At 41.5% G+C, this 13,759-nt stretch overlaps 2 protein-coding genes across 13 annotated transcripts in view; one reads left to right on the plus strand and one right to left on the minus strand.

The window, feature by feature from the left end:
- The window catches only part of CEP63 (centrosomal protein 63), an 84,111-nt gene extending 77,988 nt beyond the window's left edge, over nucleotides 1-6,123 (minus strand). For 4 of the 12 annotated variants that reach the window (XM_082395151.1, XM_082395142.1, XM_082395152.1 and 1 more), the window contains exons 1-2: nucleotides 5,392-5,677; nucleotides 3,169-3,206 (exon numbers count right to left, since the gene is read on the minus strand). In XM_082395151.1, the coding sequence (XP_082251277.1) occupies nucleotides 3,169-3,206; nucleotides 5,392-5,634 (281 nt within the window). In that variant the 5' untranslated portion in view covers nucleotides 5,635-5,677. The other 8 variants (XM_082395148.1, XM_082395147.1, XM_082395149.1 and 5 more) reach the window with 8 other exon arrangements.
- Nucleotides 5,788-11,560, plus strand: ANAPC13 (anaphase promoting complex subunit 13). Its single transcript, XM_082395157.1, has 3 exons — nucleotides 5,788-5,922; nucleotides 7,241-7,366; nucleotides 11,155-11,560. The coding sequence occupies exons 2-3, from the start codon at nucleotides 7,268-7,270 to the stop codon at nucleotides 11,278-11,280; spliced, it is 225 nt and encodes a 74-aa protein (XP_082251283.1). The 5' UTR covers nucleotides 5,788-5,922; nucleotides 7,241-7,267; the 3' UTR covers nucleotides 11,281-11,560.
- The last annotated feature ends 2,199 nt before the right edge of the window (nucleotides 11,561-13,759 follow it).

Raw genomic sequence — 13,759 nt, forward strand, 5'->3', positions numbered from 1 at the left:
GGTGGGGATGGGGTGGGGAGGAACCAGTAACATTCTCTGTGGAAAATAATCTTACTAATATATAATGATCTTTTAACAATACTTTCACTATCTCCTCGAGCAGCTGACAAACACCATCATTTCTCATTCCTGAGGATCAGGTAAATAGCAAGGACTCAGCTCTTCTGTGGACTTTTCTCACCTGAGTTTCTCATAGCTATATCACTGACTCCTTTCCTAACCAACCTGACCCTCATTCAGCTCCATGCACTACATCACTTGCTTTCTTTTTTGCCTGTGCCATGTGGTAATTATATAAATTTTATTCTTTATCCAAATAAATACAAATTTAAGCAATTACTGTTTGATAATCTGCTACTCCTTGCCACTAACATGAAATGTTAATGTAGTTAAATGGAAACTGTGTAGCTCTACAATTGGTACAGGACACTCTTAATCATTTCTGCAGTTAGACCAAGATATCAACGAACAGAAGTTATAATTAAAACTCTCCTTTCAAATGAAGACTACTTTAAATCAGTGAAATCTAGAATGAAATGGTTAAAGGAAATACAGGCTTTTTCACCAAGTCTGGGAAGCAGGGAAAACATACTTTAAATCTTAGGGAAAAAAGAATCCAAAGAGGTTATCTAGGGACTTCCCTGGTGGTCCAGGGGTTAAGAATCCGCCTTCCAATGCAGGGGACGCGGGTTCAATCCCTGGTCAGAAAACTAAGATCCCACATGCTGCAGGGCAACTAAAGCCTGCGCGCCACAACTAGAGAAGCCCGTGTGCCGCAGCGAAGACCCAGCGCAACCAAAATAAAAAAAACAAAAAACAAAGAGGGTATCTAATAATGGGAAAATCTTTGATATTCATTAACATATTGGAATTTAAGAGCTAGAAAGAACCCGAAGGGCTCCAATTTAACCTCTTTATTTTATAGATCAGGAAAAATATCCAGAGTATGCACCCAAGATCAAATTACTCACAAAATGGGACACAGGAAGAAAATAAAAACTCTGGTTAGATATGTGTACTAAGAGAAGGAATATGCCTACTCATCAAGTCTCATTTAAAGGAAGATAACAATGCTTTGTCCCTTACCTGCCTCAGTGTTACTGTGATTACAAAGATCTATGGCTATGACAGATATACTATGACTGATAAACTGTGCCTGCTCCAATAAATAATCAATATCATTTATGACTGCCCAGAAAGGTTCCTACTTAAATTTAAGGGAAAAAATTATCAGATAAAGTATCAAAGAAATTTTCCAAAATAAAAATGAAATTTTAAAACACTGTCCAAACTATGACTCAAAATCCAGAAAGAATAAGGGGCTAAGACTAAGAAATCTTAGTAGACAAAAATACACTTTTACATGGGAAAAACGCTGTAAGCAAAGCTGAAAGATAAATGACAACATTAATTGAAAGTTTTATCACAAGGGGTTAATTAACCAAATATATAAAGAGCTTCTAAAAACTGAAGGAAAAATTAAAATCTATAGAAAAATGTGCAGAAGATATGAACAAAGAGTTCTCATAAAAAGAAATGCAAATGACCTTAAACGTATGAAAACATGCTCAACCTTGCTCACAATAAGAGAAACACAAATTTAAACTACACTGGGTTACCCTTTCTTCTTTATTAGATTAATGAAAAATTAGAAGTTTGAAAATGCACACTGATGACAAGGCTATGGGAACAGGCATTCACATACACTGTAGGTAGGAATGCAAAACGGTACAACTACTATAGAGGAAATTTTGGCAATACTTAGCAACTGATATATATGCATTTACCCTTTGATCCAACAATGCCACTTCTAGGAATCTATCCCAAACATATGTTGGCAAGAATACAAAACCATACATGCAGAAGGATATACATTGCAGGACTATTTGCAAGAGTAGGAAACAACACAAATGCCTATCTACAGGGAACTAGTTGACTATTCATCCACCAATGGAATAATACTATGAAGCTGTGAAAAGGGAAAATGACCTCTACATACGTCTATGGTGGGATCTACAGGGCATATAATATTAGATGAAAAAAGCAAGATACAAAACAGTATATGCAAACACTACTTTTTACCTAAGAAAGGGAGAAAATTATAGATATATATTATATATATTATATATATTACATAAATATAAATTATATATTATATATGTTATGTATAATACAAATGTCAGAATATATTAAGGATATATAATTATATATAAATATATAATATATATAGTGTATTTGTTCTTCTGGAAGGATAAGCTCAAAGCTGGTAAATATGATACCTATAAGGAAGGGAAATAGGGTAGAGAAAACAGGAAGCTAAACTTGTCTGGATGTATACCTTAACAGCTACTTGTTTTATAGGCACTATGCTAATGTTTTATAATATAATGAAACACATCCAGTTGGAAAAAAAAAAAGCAGTATTGAAAAATATTGGAAACAAAATGAAATAAATCAACTATCAACTATATATCAAGTTGGCAGCCTTACCATATAACAAATTGTTTCATTGGTTTTAAAATGCAACAATTTTACTGTACATATTCCAACTGGGATACACACTAAGGACAAAAATGTACTATACAGAAACCCTAAACATCACTCAGGAATCATATTGTTAATAGTAAAATTGGTATCACTAATTTGAAAGCATTATATATAATACAGAAAAAGTATGTTAATAGGCAAAAGAGAAAAAGATACAAATATAAAATCAAGTGTTTAAAAAAAACTATGAAATTAAATTGGAAATATCAGTGTGAATTCTGGATATTTCTCTTTTTAAAACATGTACATATTTCCTAACTTTGGCCACTGTAAATCCTAAAACCAGTGACCAATCTAGTAGCAAGAGTGCCTTCAGCACCCAGACTGGTCTCTAAACACCATCTCCCACTGAAAGGAACCAGGGCTTCTTGGTGGCCAGAAATGTTTAAATGAGCCAGGAATATGTTTTACCAGAAAAGAAGGAAACTTTCAAAGATTACTGGTCATATCAAAGTGGACAGAAGCCAACTTAAACAGGCTGCCACTCGCCAACAACAGGACAACTTGAGAAGCCCCCCCCCCCAAAAAAAAGACTGCAGTAGGTTGAAACAGTTCAAATATATTCAAGTCTATAATTTCATGATGATAAAAAAAAAAAAAAGGCAAAACCCTCATGGTTACCTTTGGAGGTTGCTAGGCCACCAACTCATTACTGTGCTCTGAAAATAGAGGGAAAGAATTAAGCATTTTTCTCGTCTTTCCTATACAAACTGTATTTCAAATAGCTGGTGGGGTAGTCAAATAGCTGGTGAAGTAAAAAGTTCTTCTTCATAAAAAATTTCCAGCTAATAAATGCTGAAGAATGACAGAATCAGAAAATCACCGTACTGCAACTGCTAATGCAATAGTGGATATAGGCAACCTAAATCCATGAAAGGATCTCACCATTAAGCAAAAGGCTCATGGAGAATTTCATGATGGATGGACTGGGCCGACAACGCCTGAACCCACTACGATGCTCAATTTTAACATCACAGAGAGAAAACTCAGACATCATGTGCCTCCCTGTTTTGCACCACTGATGAAATCTTGCCCTGCCCTCACCCCCACAAAAAAAGTCAAGGTTGAATCTGATCAAGCTTCTAGAGCAGTGCTGTTCAACAGAACTTTATGCAATTATGGAAATATTTTACATATACACCAAACTATTGGGCCCTTGAAATGTGGCCAATGCACTAGGGAACTGAAATTTTTAGCTTTATTTCATTTTAATTCATTTAAATAGTCACCGATGGCTGATACCTACTATATTGGACAGTGCAATTCTAGACCTTACTACCAGTTTAGAGGGAATAAAGGGAATAGATGTACAAGTTAAAGGATACCATGTGGATGCAATCAACTAAATCTAGAATGTTAAGGGAAAAGAGAGGCAATGAAACTGCTATATTAAAAAAGATTGAAAAGGTGTTATCAACTCAATGCAACACGTGGATCTCTACGGGATTTTGATCCAAACAAGCTACTTATAAAAATACATGTATGGGGCAAGTGGGGAAACCTGAACCCAGGCTGAATATTGACATTATGGGATTTTTATTAATTTTCATAGATGTGATGACAATACTGTGGTTTTGTAAAACTGAAAACACAAACTTAGTTCTTGAAGAAAAATAACCTAAAGTAACATAAAAACCGAAAATTCAATTCCTGAAACCCAGGTCAATGTTGGCTTTAGCTGAATTTCAAATCAAGTTGACATATGCTTAAAAGTAGGAAGCTCTGATAAAGTGGACCACTGATGCTGTCACCATCTGCCACCACTACTACGTAAGTGAGAACGGGAAGGAACAAGCAAAGGTGTTCTACCTTTTAATGGGAGACAAGTGGCATCAGTACAATTAACATATACAATAACTATAAAGAATTGTTAAAACCTGAATACATTTTAAAGAGCAGTGTAACTGAATGTTTATAAATATCTAACCCATTTTAATTTCAGTCATTCTTACCATACTGATCACTGGTAATGATATAGTCAAAAGGCAAGAAGCTCAGGATAAAAATCAACCTAAAGATGATACTGCATTCCAAATAAGAAAATACATACCCTTTGTTATATCATTAAGCTACAGCTATGATCAATATAAATATAAATATTTGAAGGTAACATGTAGCTAATGATCCTTATGATTTCCTCTTCGTATCTATTAAATAAAATTAAATGCAAGCATGTGGGGAACTGTATAACGACAGGGCACAAATCCTACAATACTGCTTTTATTAAACGAAGAAAAAAAAATGTTAAGACTGGCTTAGGAATCATCTGTAAGGCTCAAGGAAAACTACTCTGCAAGTAAGAGTGCTGTAACTATAAATGAAGACTAGTCGCTGAGAGCAAGCTCATCTTTACCCTGATGTTGTAAGAAACATTAAAAAAAAAAAAAAACCACATTATGAGCCGAGATTTACTGCCTTCAAATACCTTCATGATTATTCTAAGAACCCGTTCCTTTTATTCCCTTACTTCATTATTTATTTCCCATCCCTGATTTGAATGGAGCAATCCATAAGTTCAGGGTTCCCCAACTTCAGTCCTTCATGATTTCTGACACATTTCCGTACCTAATGTACTAACATTAAGATTTTTAAATCAACTCACTTTTTACAACTTGCTAAACTTCCCACCCATAAATGAACCGCTAACACCTGCCATCAAAGACCTAAGTCTCAACAATGTTAGGAAGCTAACCAGATGAGGCAGCCCAGGCGGGAGGGCTGGGCCGGGGGTCTCTCCCCTGAAGTGGAAGACTGGCCCGCGGCCGACTCCGCTCGGGGAAGATGAGCAGCTCGCCCACCCCACAGCCCTCCCGCCGGCCCGGCCTCCGGAGAAGGGCTGACCACCTGGCTGGCCCGGACAGTGCGCTGCGGGAGGCCATATCTGGCTTCGCGGGTCCGCTGAGCGTCCGCCGCAAGGCCGAGAGGTGGGGCGCCGGGGCGGACCCGGGCCGGCGGGGTCGAGCCTGGAGGCCAGCGGGCCGCTGAGGAAGCCGGCCCCGGGCCATACGGCCGCTCGGGCCGCGGCCCCACCGCAGCCAGGGCTGCCTGTGGACACCGCCGCCCCTCGCCAGTCCGACGTTCGCACATGCGGTTACGGGGATGCCGCGAGCGCGCCCCCGAAGCTTCCCGCCGTTACCTCCGGCCGGGGGCGCGCACGCGCGTCACCGCCAACCTGACGTCCAGCCACCGTCGTCTGCACGTTCGTTCCGCCCACTGCCCCCTCACTTTTAATTGAAGCAACGTCCTCCCAGACTCCCCCTCCGCGCCTGCAAATGGGCTCACCCATATCTGGGGACCGGAGAGAAGACCGTGCCGGTCACGTGACACTGAGGGTGTGGTCCGGTGGAGGCGGGCGCCGCGCTGGGCCGGGTGCTGGTAAGGGTTTCCCGCCTCCCTAGCCTAGGTCTTGGAGAAGCGGCAGCGCGTTCGGACTTATGCTGCTTCTCTTGGCCGAGGCCGTTCTCTTCACCTCATCCTCATAACCACTCCCCTTACCGCACGTCGGGAGGGGTGGAAAGGGACTTGAGCGGCGGTCCTGGGCTTCCCCCGCTGCCGCATTTGGTATATCCTGCCTCGGGCCGGAAGCCGCGGCTGTGGGGCCGCCTCCTACACCTGTACGGATGGTGGTGGCCTGCGAGGGTCATTTTTAGCGCGGGAAAAGGAGTTCTAGCTTTGCTCCTGTAACTACACGTTGTAGAGCTCTAAAACAGAGATGGATAAAACTGCCCTGCCCCGGGGAACGTACGCACCGCCTGTCTGCGAAGACCCTGTGACGGGCAGTGTGACAAGCTCCCGATGGGGACCATTCACTGCGCCCAGGGAACTATGGGGCCTGCAGAGGGGCGGGGACCGCGTTCTCCTTGGCGCTTAGAGAAAGTTCCTGCAGGAGGCGACCTGGGAGCTAACTTTTTAGACTGACTGGGGGTTAGCTGGGGAAAAAAGGAACAAGATACTGCATTCCAAGCATTGGGATAGTCACATGTGTAAAACAAATTTTGTTCAGGAAAGTGGTAATGGCTTATTCTGGCAAGTGTGGCCAAGTGCTTGGGACAGTGGCCGTGTCCTGGTCATTGCACGCCTTATGCTTTCCACCCTTCCAGCTCCTGAAGAGTGAAGGCATCTTAACGCCTAATTCTGGAAATGGGATATTGACCCCGATGAGCTGACGCCCAACTTTGAGATTGGAAGGAAGAGTAGGTGTTAGTGATGGGGCAAAGAGACCTTTAAGTGCAAAGGTTGGAAAGTATGACAGGGTTAGAGGTGTTTGGAAGAGGGACAGGTGGGAAAAGATTGAGGCCAGATTGGGGAAAGCTATGGTGAGTCATTAATACAAAATTTACACACAGCAATTGGAAACACTAATGCCTGAGCAATCAGTCACAAAGACGACCTAACTTGTTTAGTGGATCATAAGGACAAGCAAGAACCGGTCAAGGGCGGAATGTGTGCTGAAGCTGGAGTGATCTGAGAAAACTTTACAGAAAGGTGGAATCTGTGTGTGACTGGGAAAATCAGCTGGGAGGGACGATGGTCTTATAAATAAACTGCAACCTGACCCAGATGAGATGAGTCTTTCCCAGGGTGATATCATGCCAAAATTCACATCCAGGCTAAAAAGCCTAGAGAGCCCTACTGCTGAATTACAGCATCTCCTCAGCCTTCATGTTTAAGAAATAATCTTTTTGGCTTACAGAGCTGGCAAGATCAAAGCTGCAGGAGAATGGACAGTGAGGTACAGAGAGATGGAAGGATCTTGGATTTGATTGACGATGCTTGGCGAGAAGACAAGCTGCCTTATGAGGATGTTGCAATACCACTGGTAGGCTGTAATTTGTGCTGAGGGTGATAGGTTAAAGGTATGATCTGGTAGACCCTAGTAGGGGTAGGATATCAAGACAAATAAACTAGTAAGGCAAAGAAATCAAAGCTGTGGAGTCCTCTAACTCTAGAAGCTTCTGGAGAACATTTAGCTTGACTTTGTATTTGAAGAGAAATGTGGTTCAGAGGGCTGACGTGACCAGCTCAGTTAGGGGGTCATTCTAGAACTAGAACCCAGGTCTTCTGAGCCATGTTCTGTCTACCACACCAAAGCTAGTAAACCAAATAGTGAAAGTTTAATGCACACCATGTGGAGAAACAAGAAGCAGTGGCATATGCACTTTATTTCTTCTCTACCTGTGGTTTGTCAGTTGACATTTTTAGAAACTCACGTTTTTGGAACACATACCTATTCTAGGTTCCCTGGAAAATATTGGAAGAGACCTGGCTTTTCTTCTTTTGCATTTAGACCATCACGCTCTTTTCTTTCCTGACCTCTGGAAAATTCTCCTGCAATGAGTTTGTTAAACCTCACATAATAAGTGATCTAAACATTTTGCTTGAATAAATATTTATTAAAAATCCTATTTATGTCACAGAGGCCTAGCAAGGAGAACAGAGACTGTTTTTCTTTAGAGCCTTCCAATTGCAAAGAGCCATTAATAAAATAGAGCTTGCAGGCAGACCGTGTGCTGCTGCCATTTACATTTTCATCTAAGAATAAGAGGTAATATGTTCAGTGAAAAATACACATAACAAATAACAAGTAACAGCTTAGTTCAAGTTTAGGAAAATAGTCAAAAGAGCATAATGAGAATTATAGCTCCACTTATTGAATACCTGTTTTGTGTCATAGACCAAGGTTGAAATCTGACATACATTATCTGTATCCTTAAAACACCCTTCAGGGGTGGTGGTGTTCTACCCACTGTACAGGAAGGAAACAGGATCAAAGAGGGGAACTTGCCCAAAGGTTGGTAGCCAATAAGTTGGACTTCACACCGAAGTCTGTGAGGCTCCAGATCCTGTCCGGTGGTGGTTCCTTCATTCCGCAAGCAATTCTTGAAGCCTACTGTGTGCCTTAAGACTTGGTAAACATAAGTACAGTTCCTGCCCCTCGGAGTCTAGAGAGGCAACATATATCAATAAATAATTGTAATAGTAAGTGTTCTAAGTGAGGGTTGTGAACAGCTCTGTAGTGTAAGAAGTGGCTGATTGCCTGGTGGGCATCAGGAAGGGCTTCAGAGAGAAAAATCACATTTAAGCTGGTCATAGGGAGGAAGAGGTTTAGTGAGGGTAGACAAGGGCCAACCAGCAGAGGGGACAGATGTGCAAAGTCTCAGAGTTTTAAACTGCTTTGGGAGATGGTGAGGCAATTCAGTGTGGATAGAGGTTATACTTCTCATAAAAGGTAGGGAGAAAAGTTGATCTTGGACCCAATTTTGAGAGGAGCATTTGATGCCATGCTTAGCCCTCATCCTGAGGATATCCAGGAGTGAGTGGTCTTCAAAGTAGAGATCTGCCGTGCTCAAATATATTAGAAAATCAGTTTAGCAGCATTGTTAGAGAATGTGTGCCAAGGAGAAAGGGGCCAGTGACAGGGCAAAGAGACCAATTAGGAAGCTAATGCAGTGTCTAGGCAAGGGAGGAGGACCTAAACAAAAGCAAGAAAGTGGAGGGGAATTGCTGAATTCTGGACATGCTAATAGCAGGATTTGGGGACCATTTGTGTGGAAGGGGTTGAAGGAGATGTAGATTTCCATGCTGACTTCCAAGTTGTAGCCTGGCCCTGTTGCTAATCTGTGTTTTTTCCCAGGACTTGTGATTCTAAGGCAATGTTTGTGTCGTTAGCTTTTGCTGCTACCTAACAAATAACCCCAAAACATAGTGGCTTAAAACAACCGTTATTTATGTCATGATTTTGTCATTCAGCTGAGAGAGTCTTCTGATCTTTGCCAGCTCGGTTGATCTCTGCTGGACTTGGTGGTGTTTTGCAGTCGGCCAGCAGGCTGGCTGGAGGCTGGGATGATGAGCTGACTAGGCCACAGTCTCATGATCCAGCAGATTAGCCCAGACTTCACAATCATTTTAGGGTTCTAAGAGCAGCATGAGAGGAAACTGCAAGGCTTCATGGAGCCTAGGCCAAGAAGTCACATGATCAGTCCCAATGCAAGACTGGGGAAATAGTGCCTTTTCATAAGAGTGGCTACAAAGAATTGTGGCCATTTTTGCAGTACCCCACAATAGATGGTTGTTGTGTTCACGATACTTTATGATACTTTGTGTTTGTTTTCCAGGCATATATGCAATTTTATATGTTGGCATTCATTGCAAGAGACAATAGTGACCAAATGAAAAACGTGTTATTTTAGAACAAGATGAAATTAAATAATACCTGAATTAAATAATTGATTAACCAAGGACTTGTTTATGCTTTGTCAGCTGTAAGTAGTTATTGAAACAAAACTTTCTCTTTGCAATATTGCTTTAGAGAAAATGGTAGTTCCTTTCAATTTGTACAAGTATGTTTGAATCTGAGTATTTGTAGAGCAAGATGTGATTCAAACATACTTGTACATATTGTAATTAAATCATTTTATTCATATTGAACATCACTTTGAAGGAAAAAAGTTATTATATTCATATACTGCACATTGGAGTCCAGTGGGAAATCGTAAGTCTGGATATTGAATAGCAGTTTGCTACCCTTAAAAAAAAGTCTAAATTCAGATAACTGAAAAGAAATATATTGGTATCAGTGAATTCTAGTATGAAGCAGAGTTCCAGTAGTAATAAATTTAAATTTAAAATACAAGGAAACTATCAAAAACTTCTCACCACACGCCAAAAAATGGTGAACTATGCAAGGTGATGGATGTGTTAACTAGCCTTATTGCAGTAATCATTTCACAATATATATGTGTATCCAGTCATTACATTGTACATTTTAAACTTACACAATGTTATATGTAAATTAAATCTCAGTAAAGCTGGAAATATATAAGAAAACTACCCCAGATTCTACACTAAGTGTGGCCCATGGCTTACCATTTTAAGAAAATTGTGGGTAGGCTATGTTGTTTTTTGTTGCCCTGCTCCACCACTAGGGGGAAGCCTCATCTATTGTGTTACATTTTCAGTGCTCCTACCTCCATTATAATATAGGCACATTGGATACAGGATCGTTTTGAATACCTTTCTTGTGCTTAAGGAACATGCCAGCAAATGTGGTATTCTGTAAAGCAGCCTTCCCCAAAAAAGATTTAGTACTGGCTTTTTTCAGTGTTCCTAGCCGCTAGTAAGGATGACAGGTAGTCCTTGCACTGGATACCCCACGCAGTGCTGGGCACCTGACCTGCATTTCCTCATTTAGCCCTCACAGCAGTCCTGTGAGATGATGACTACTTTTTTCTCTCATTGCCTAAGAGGAAGCAAAGGCTTCAAGGGTCTGAATACCTTGCCTGAGTAACCCAACAAATGGTGGAGTCATGGCCTTGGATCCCAGGGGCTCCCGGAAGCCTGTGTCCTGAGCCTTTTGCCATGCTGCCTGCCATACAAGTACCAGAGTCATAATGCCATCACTCCCGGCTGGAGACGGATGGGGCACGTTTGAGCGTGACTTTTGATGTTTCCTCACATTTTTTATTTTCTAGCTCTTTCCTTAGGATACGCTTCTATGCTGCCTGTTTCTAGGAACTCACAGGTTTTAATTCCAAGTGCTCTTGGGTTTTAAGGGGTTTGTTAACGTAGAGTGTAACATCGTCCTGAATGTCCATTGTACCTTTTCAGAATGAGCTTCCTGAACCTGAACAGGACAATGGCGGCACCACAGAGTCTGTTAAAGAACAAGAAATGAAGTGGACTGACTTGGCCTTACAGTACCTCCATGAGAACGTTCCCCCCATTGGAAACTGACGCCTGGCTCCTTGTTCATCCACAGATTTTTTTTTAAATACACAGATACAAAATGTTTTCTTTCAGCATCCTAATTTGAACCTTTTAGTGTTAGATCAACGCTCAAAAATGTACAACTAATTTTGTGGCCACAAAATGCAATGTGAAAATACACAACCAGAACGAGAAGCTGATTGCGATTTCTTGGGATTGCAGAATATCTGACCCTTTGAACCTAAAGTTCTTCATTGACTAGCTAGTATTTGAGCATGATTCATTAAACATTTGCCTTTAACTCTGATTTTGCTTTACTGTCAGTTTAACACTTCCCAACTACTTATATGTGTCCTGTGACACAGGTGATTGAAGATATGAGAGGGAAAGGCGAAGAACAACGAAGCCAGACATGAGAATTAACTTATCATATACCCCCATTCTGAGAATCATCTGAGTGGGTGTGTGTGGAGTCTGTAGATGTAATGGACATATAGATAGCCCATTCGCTGACTACTGGGATTCCTAAGATTCCCCATGATATTTTCAAACTTTGGATAAATTTACAAATTAAAAGCTATCTTGACAGTTAACCCCTGCTCTCCCTCCAGCTTCCTTTGGTGCCGCTGGAAAGGCGAGATAGACCACTAGTTTTATCCAGTAACCGGATTTCTTATTTTCTCAAAGCCCTTTCAGATATAACTGAAGCACCATGGAGTCAATATTTAGTTACACGTTTGTGAAAGAACTTGTATTTTGAAAAACGCATTGATGGACATTATCTCCTAGAATTATTTGCCTCTTTTATGTGGTATCTCTCTTGTTCTCTCCCCAGATTGTAAACTCGTTGGGAAGAGGCCCTGGCTTTTACATCTGTATCCCTCATTGAAAAACTGGAAACACTGAAAAATTGAAATCTCTCTTCTCATTGTTTTTTTAACTGGGTCATTTTATTTACATACCTTTTAGGAGTAGGAAGTATACCACAAAACAAATGAGCCAATTTTAGGGTTTCGATCAGAAACATGGTTGTAACAACTCACCTGACATCCAGACACACCCAGGCTGATCTCCTTGTGGATCAGTGACTTGCCTAGAAGTCATTTATCTCAGAATAAAGACCCCAGGTCAGCAGTCCCTCAATAACTGAAGACAGACAACCCAGTAGAAAAGAGAATTATGATGTTCAGAAAAAACATTTTATACCGAGAGAAAACAAAGCTTTTCAAAAAATTAAAGTACCTAAAATTCCACAGTTCTTCCATGTTCTAGTTAAATGAGGGCTTTACTACAACTTTATTTGTGGTATATAATACCTGAAACACTGACATCTGGATATTAGGAGATGTTCATATGAATCCAGCCTTGCTTGTGGACCCAGCCTTTCCCAGGAGTACTGGTAGACCAGTGAAATACGAAAGCTGTCTGGATTTCAGCTGAATCAGAATTAGGCTTGTAAGACAGGCAGCTGTTGGTTTATCTGCTTGGCTTGTGACCCTTATCTGAAAACTGCCCCCACGCCAAGTTTGTGACCTGTGATGTGGTGACAGACCAATAGCTCATGAGGAATTAGGTGACAAATTCTGGGCCAAATTGTCAACTGCAGCTTTGGAATCTGCCCATCTAGGACTGGCTTGAGGATGATGGGCACGAGAGATGCTAGGCTGCCGTTGTAGGGTACCTTTTCAACCTTATGTGCCAGAATACCCAAGGAGGAAAGTGTCTGCAGAGGGAGGCTGAGAGGCTGTGTCCCTATAGCTTTCCAGTTGGTTCCTGCGCCTTGGTTCCTGTAACTTTCGAGTTCAAAGCATGTGTGTTGCTCTCCTCTATGGGAGGCACCTCACTTGGTGCTGAGAATATGGCAGTGAACAAAATAAGTATGGCTTCTGCCTTCATTTAGTGAGGGAAACAAGCATTAAACCAATAGGCATACAAATCTTTGATTTTAAATTGTGACACATGCTAGGAAGAAAAAATAGAATATGTCCCTTAGGTTCCTAGAAGCAAAATCTGAAGCAGTTTCTTGTGCAAGGAATTTATTGAGATTGTGCGCTCAGGAGAAACCTGTGAGGGAAGCAGGGTAGGGCAGGGGAAGAACCTGAGCAAAGATGTGGCTTCAGCTGGAGTCTGGCCTCTGCCTGATCCCACAGGACCTACAGAGCATGATGTTACCAAGAGTCTTCCCACCTTGAAGCAAGATCCTAGGCCTTCGTGTTGGTGGTAGTCAGCCATTGGCTCTGCCCTCCCTCCGTCCCCCAGGGAGGGCATAACCAGGCGTTGCCAGGGGACAGGGCTCTCCAGGGAACAGCACATCTCCTGGCAGCCAACACAGTCAGGGAATGGGTGCACAGACAGACGGGCAAAGGGGATCTGGGCCCCAGCAGTGACTATTGCAGGGTATAGGGAGTATGACTGGGGACCTGATTTAGATTAGATAATCACAGCAAAACTTTGTGATAAGTAGCTTTTATAGCACATAATTTCAAATATTTTGTATTTGAATTTT

The sequence above is a fragment of the Balaenoptera borealis genome (assembly GCF_965194805.1).
Source record: "Balaenoptera borealis genome assembly, chromosome: 5".
Lineage (NCBI taxonomy): Eukaryota > Metazoa > Chordata > Mammalia > Artiodactyla > Balaenopteridae > Balaenoptera > Balaenoptera borealis.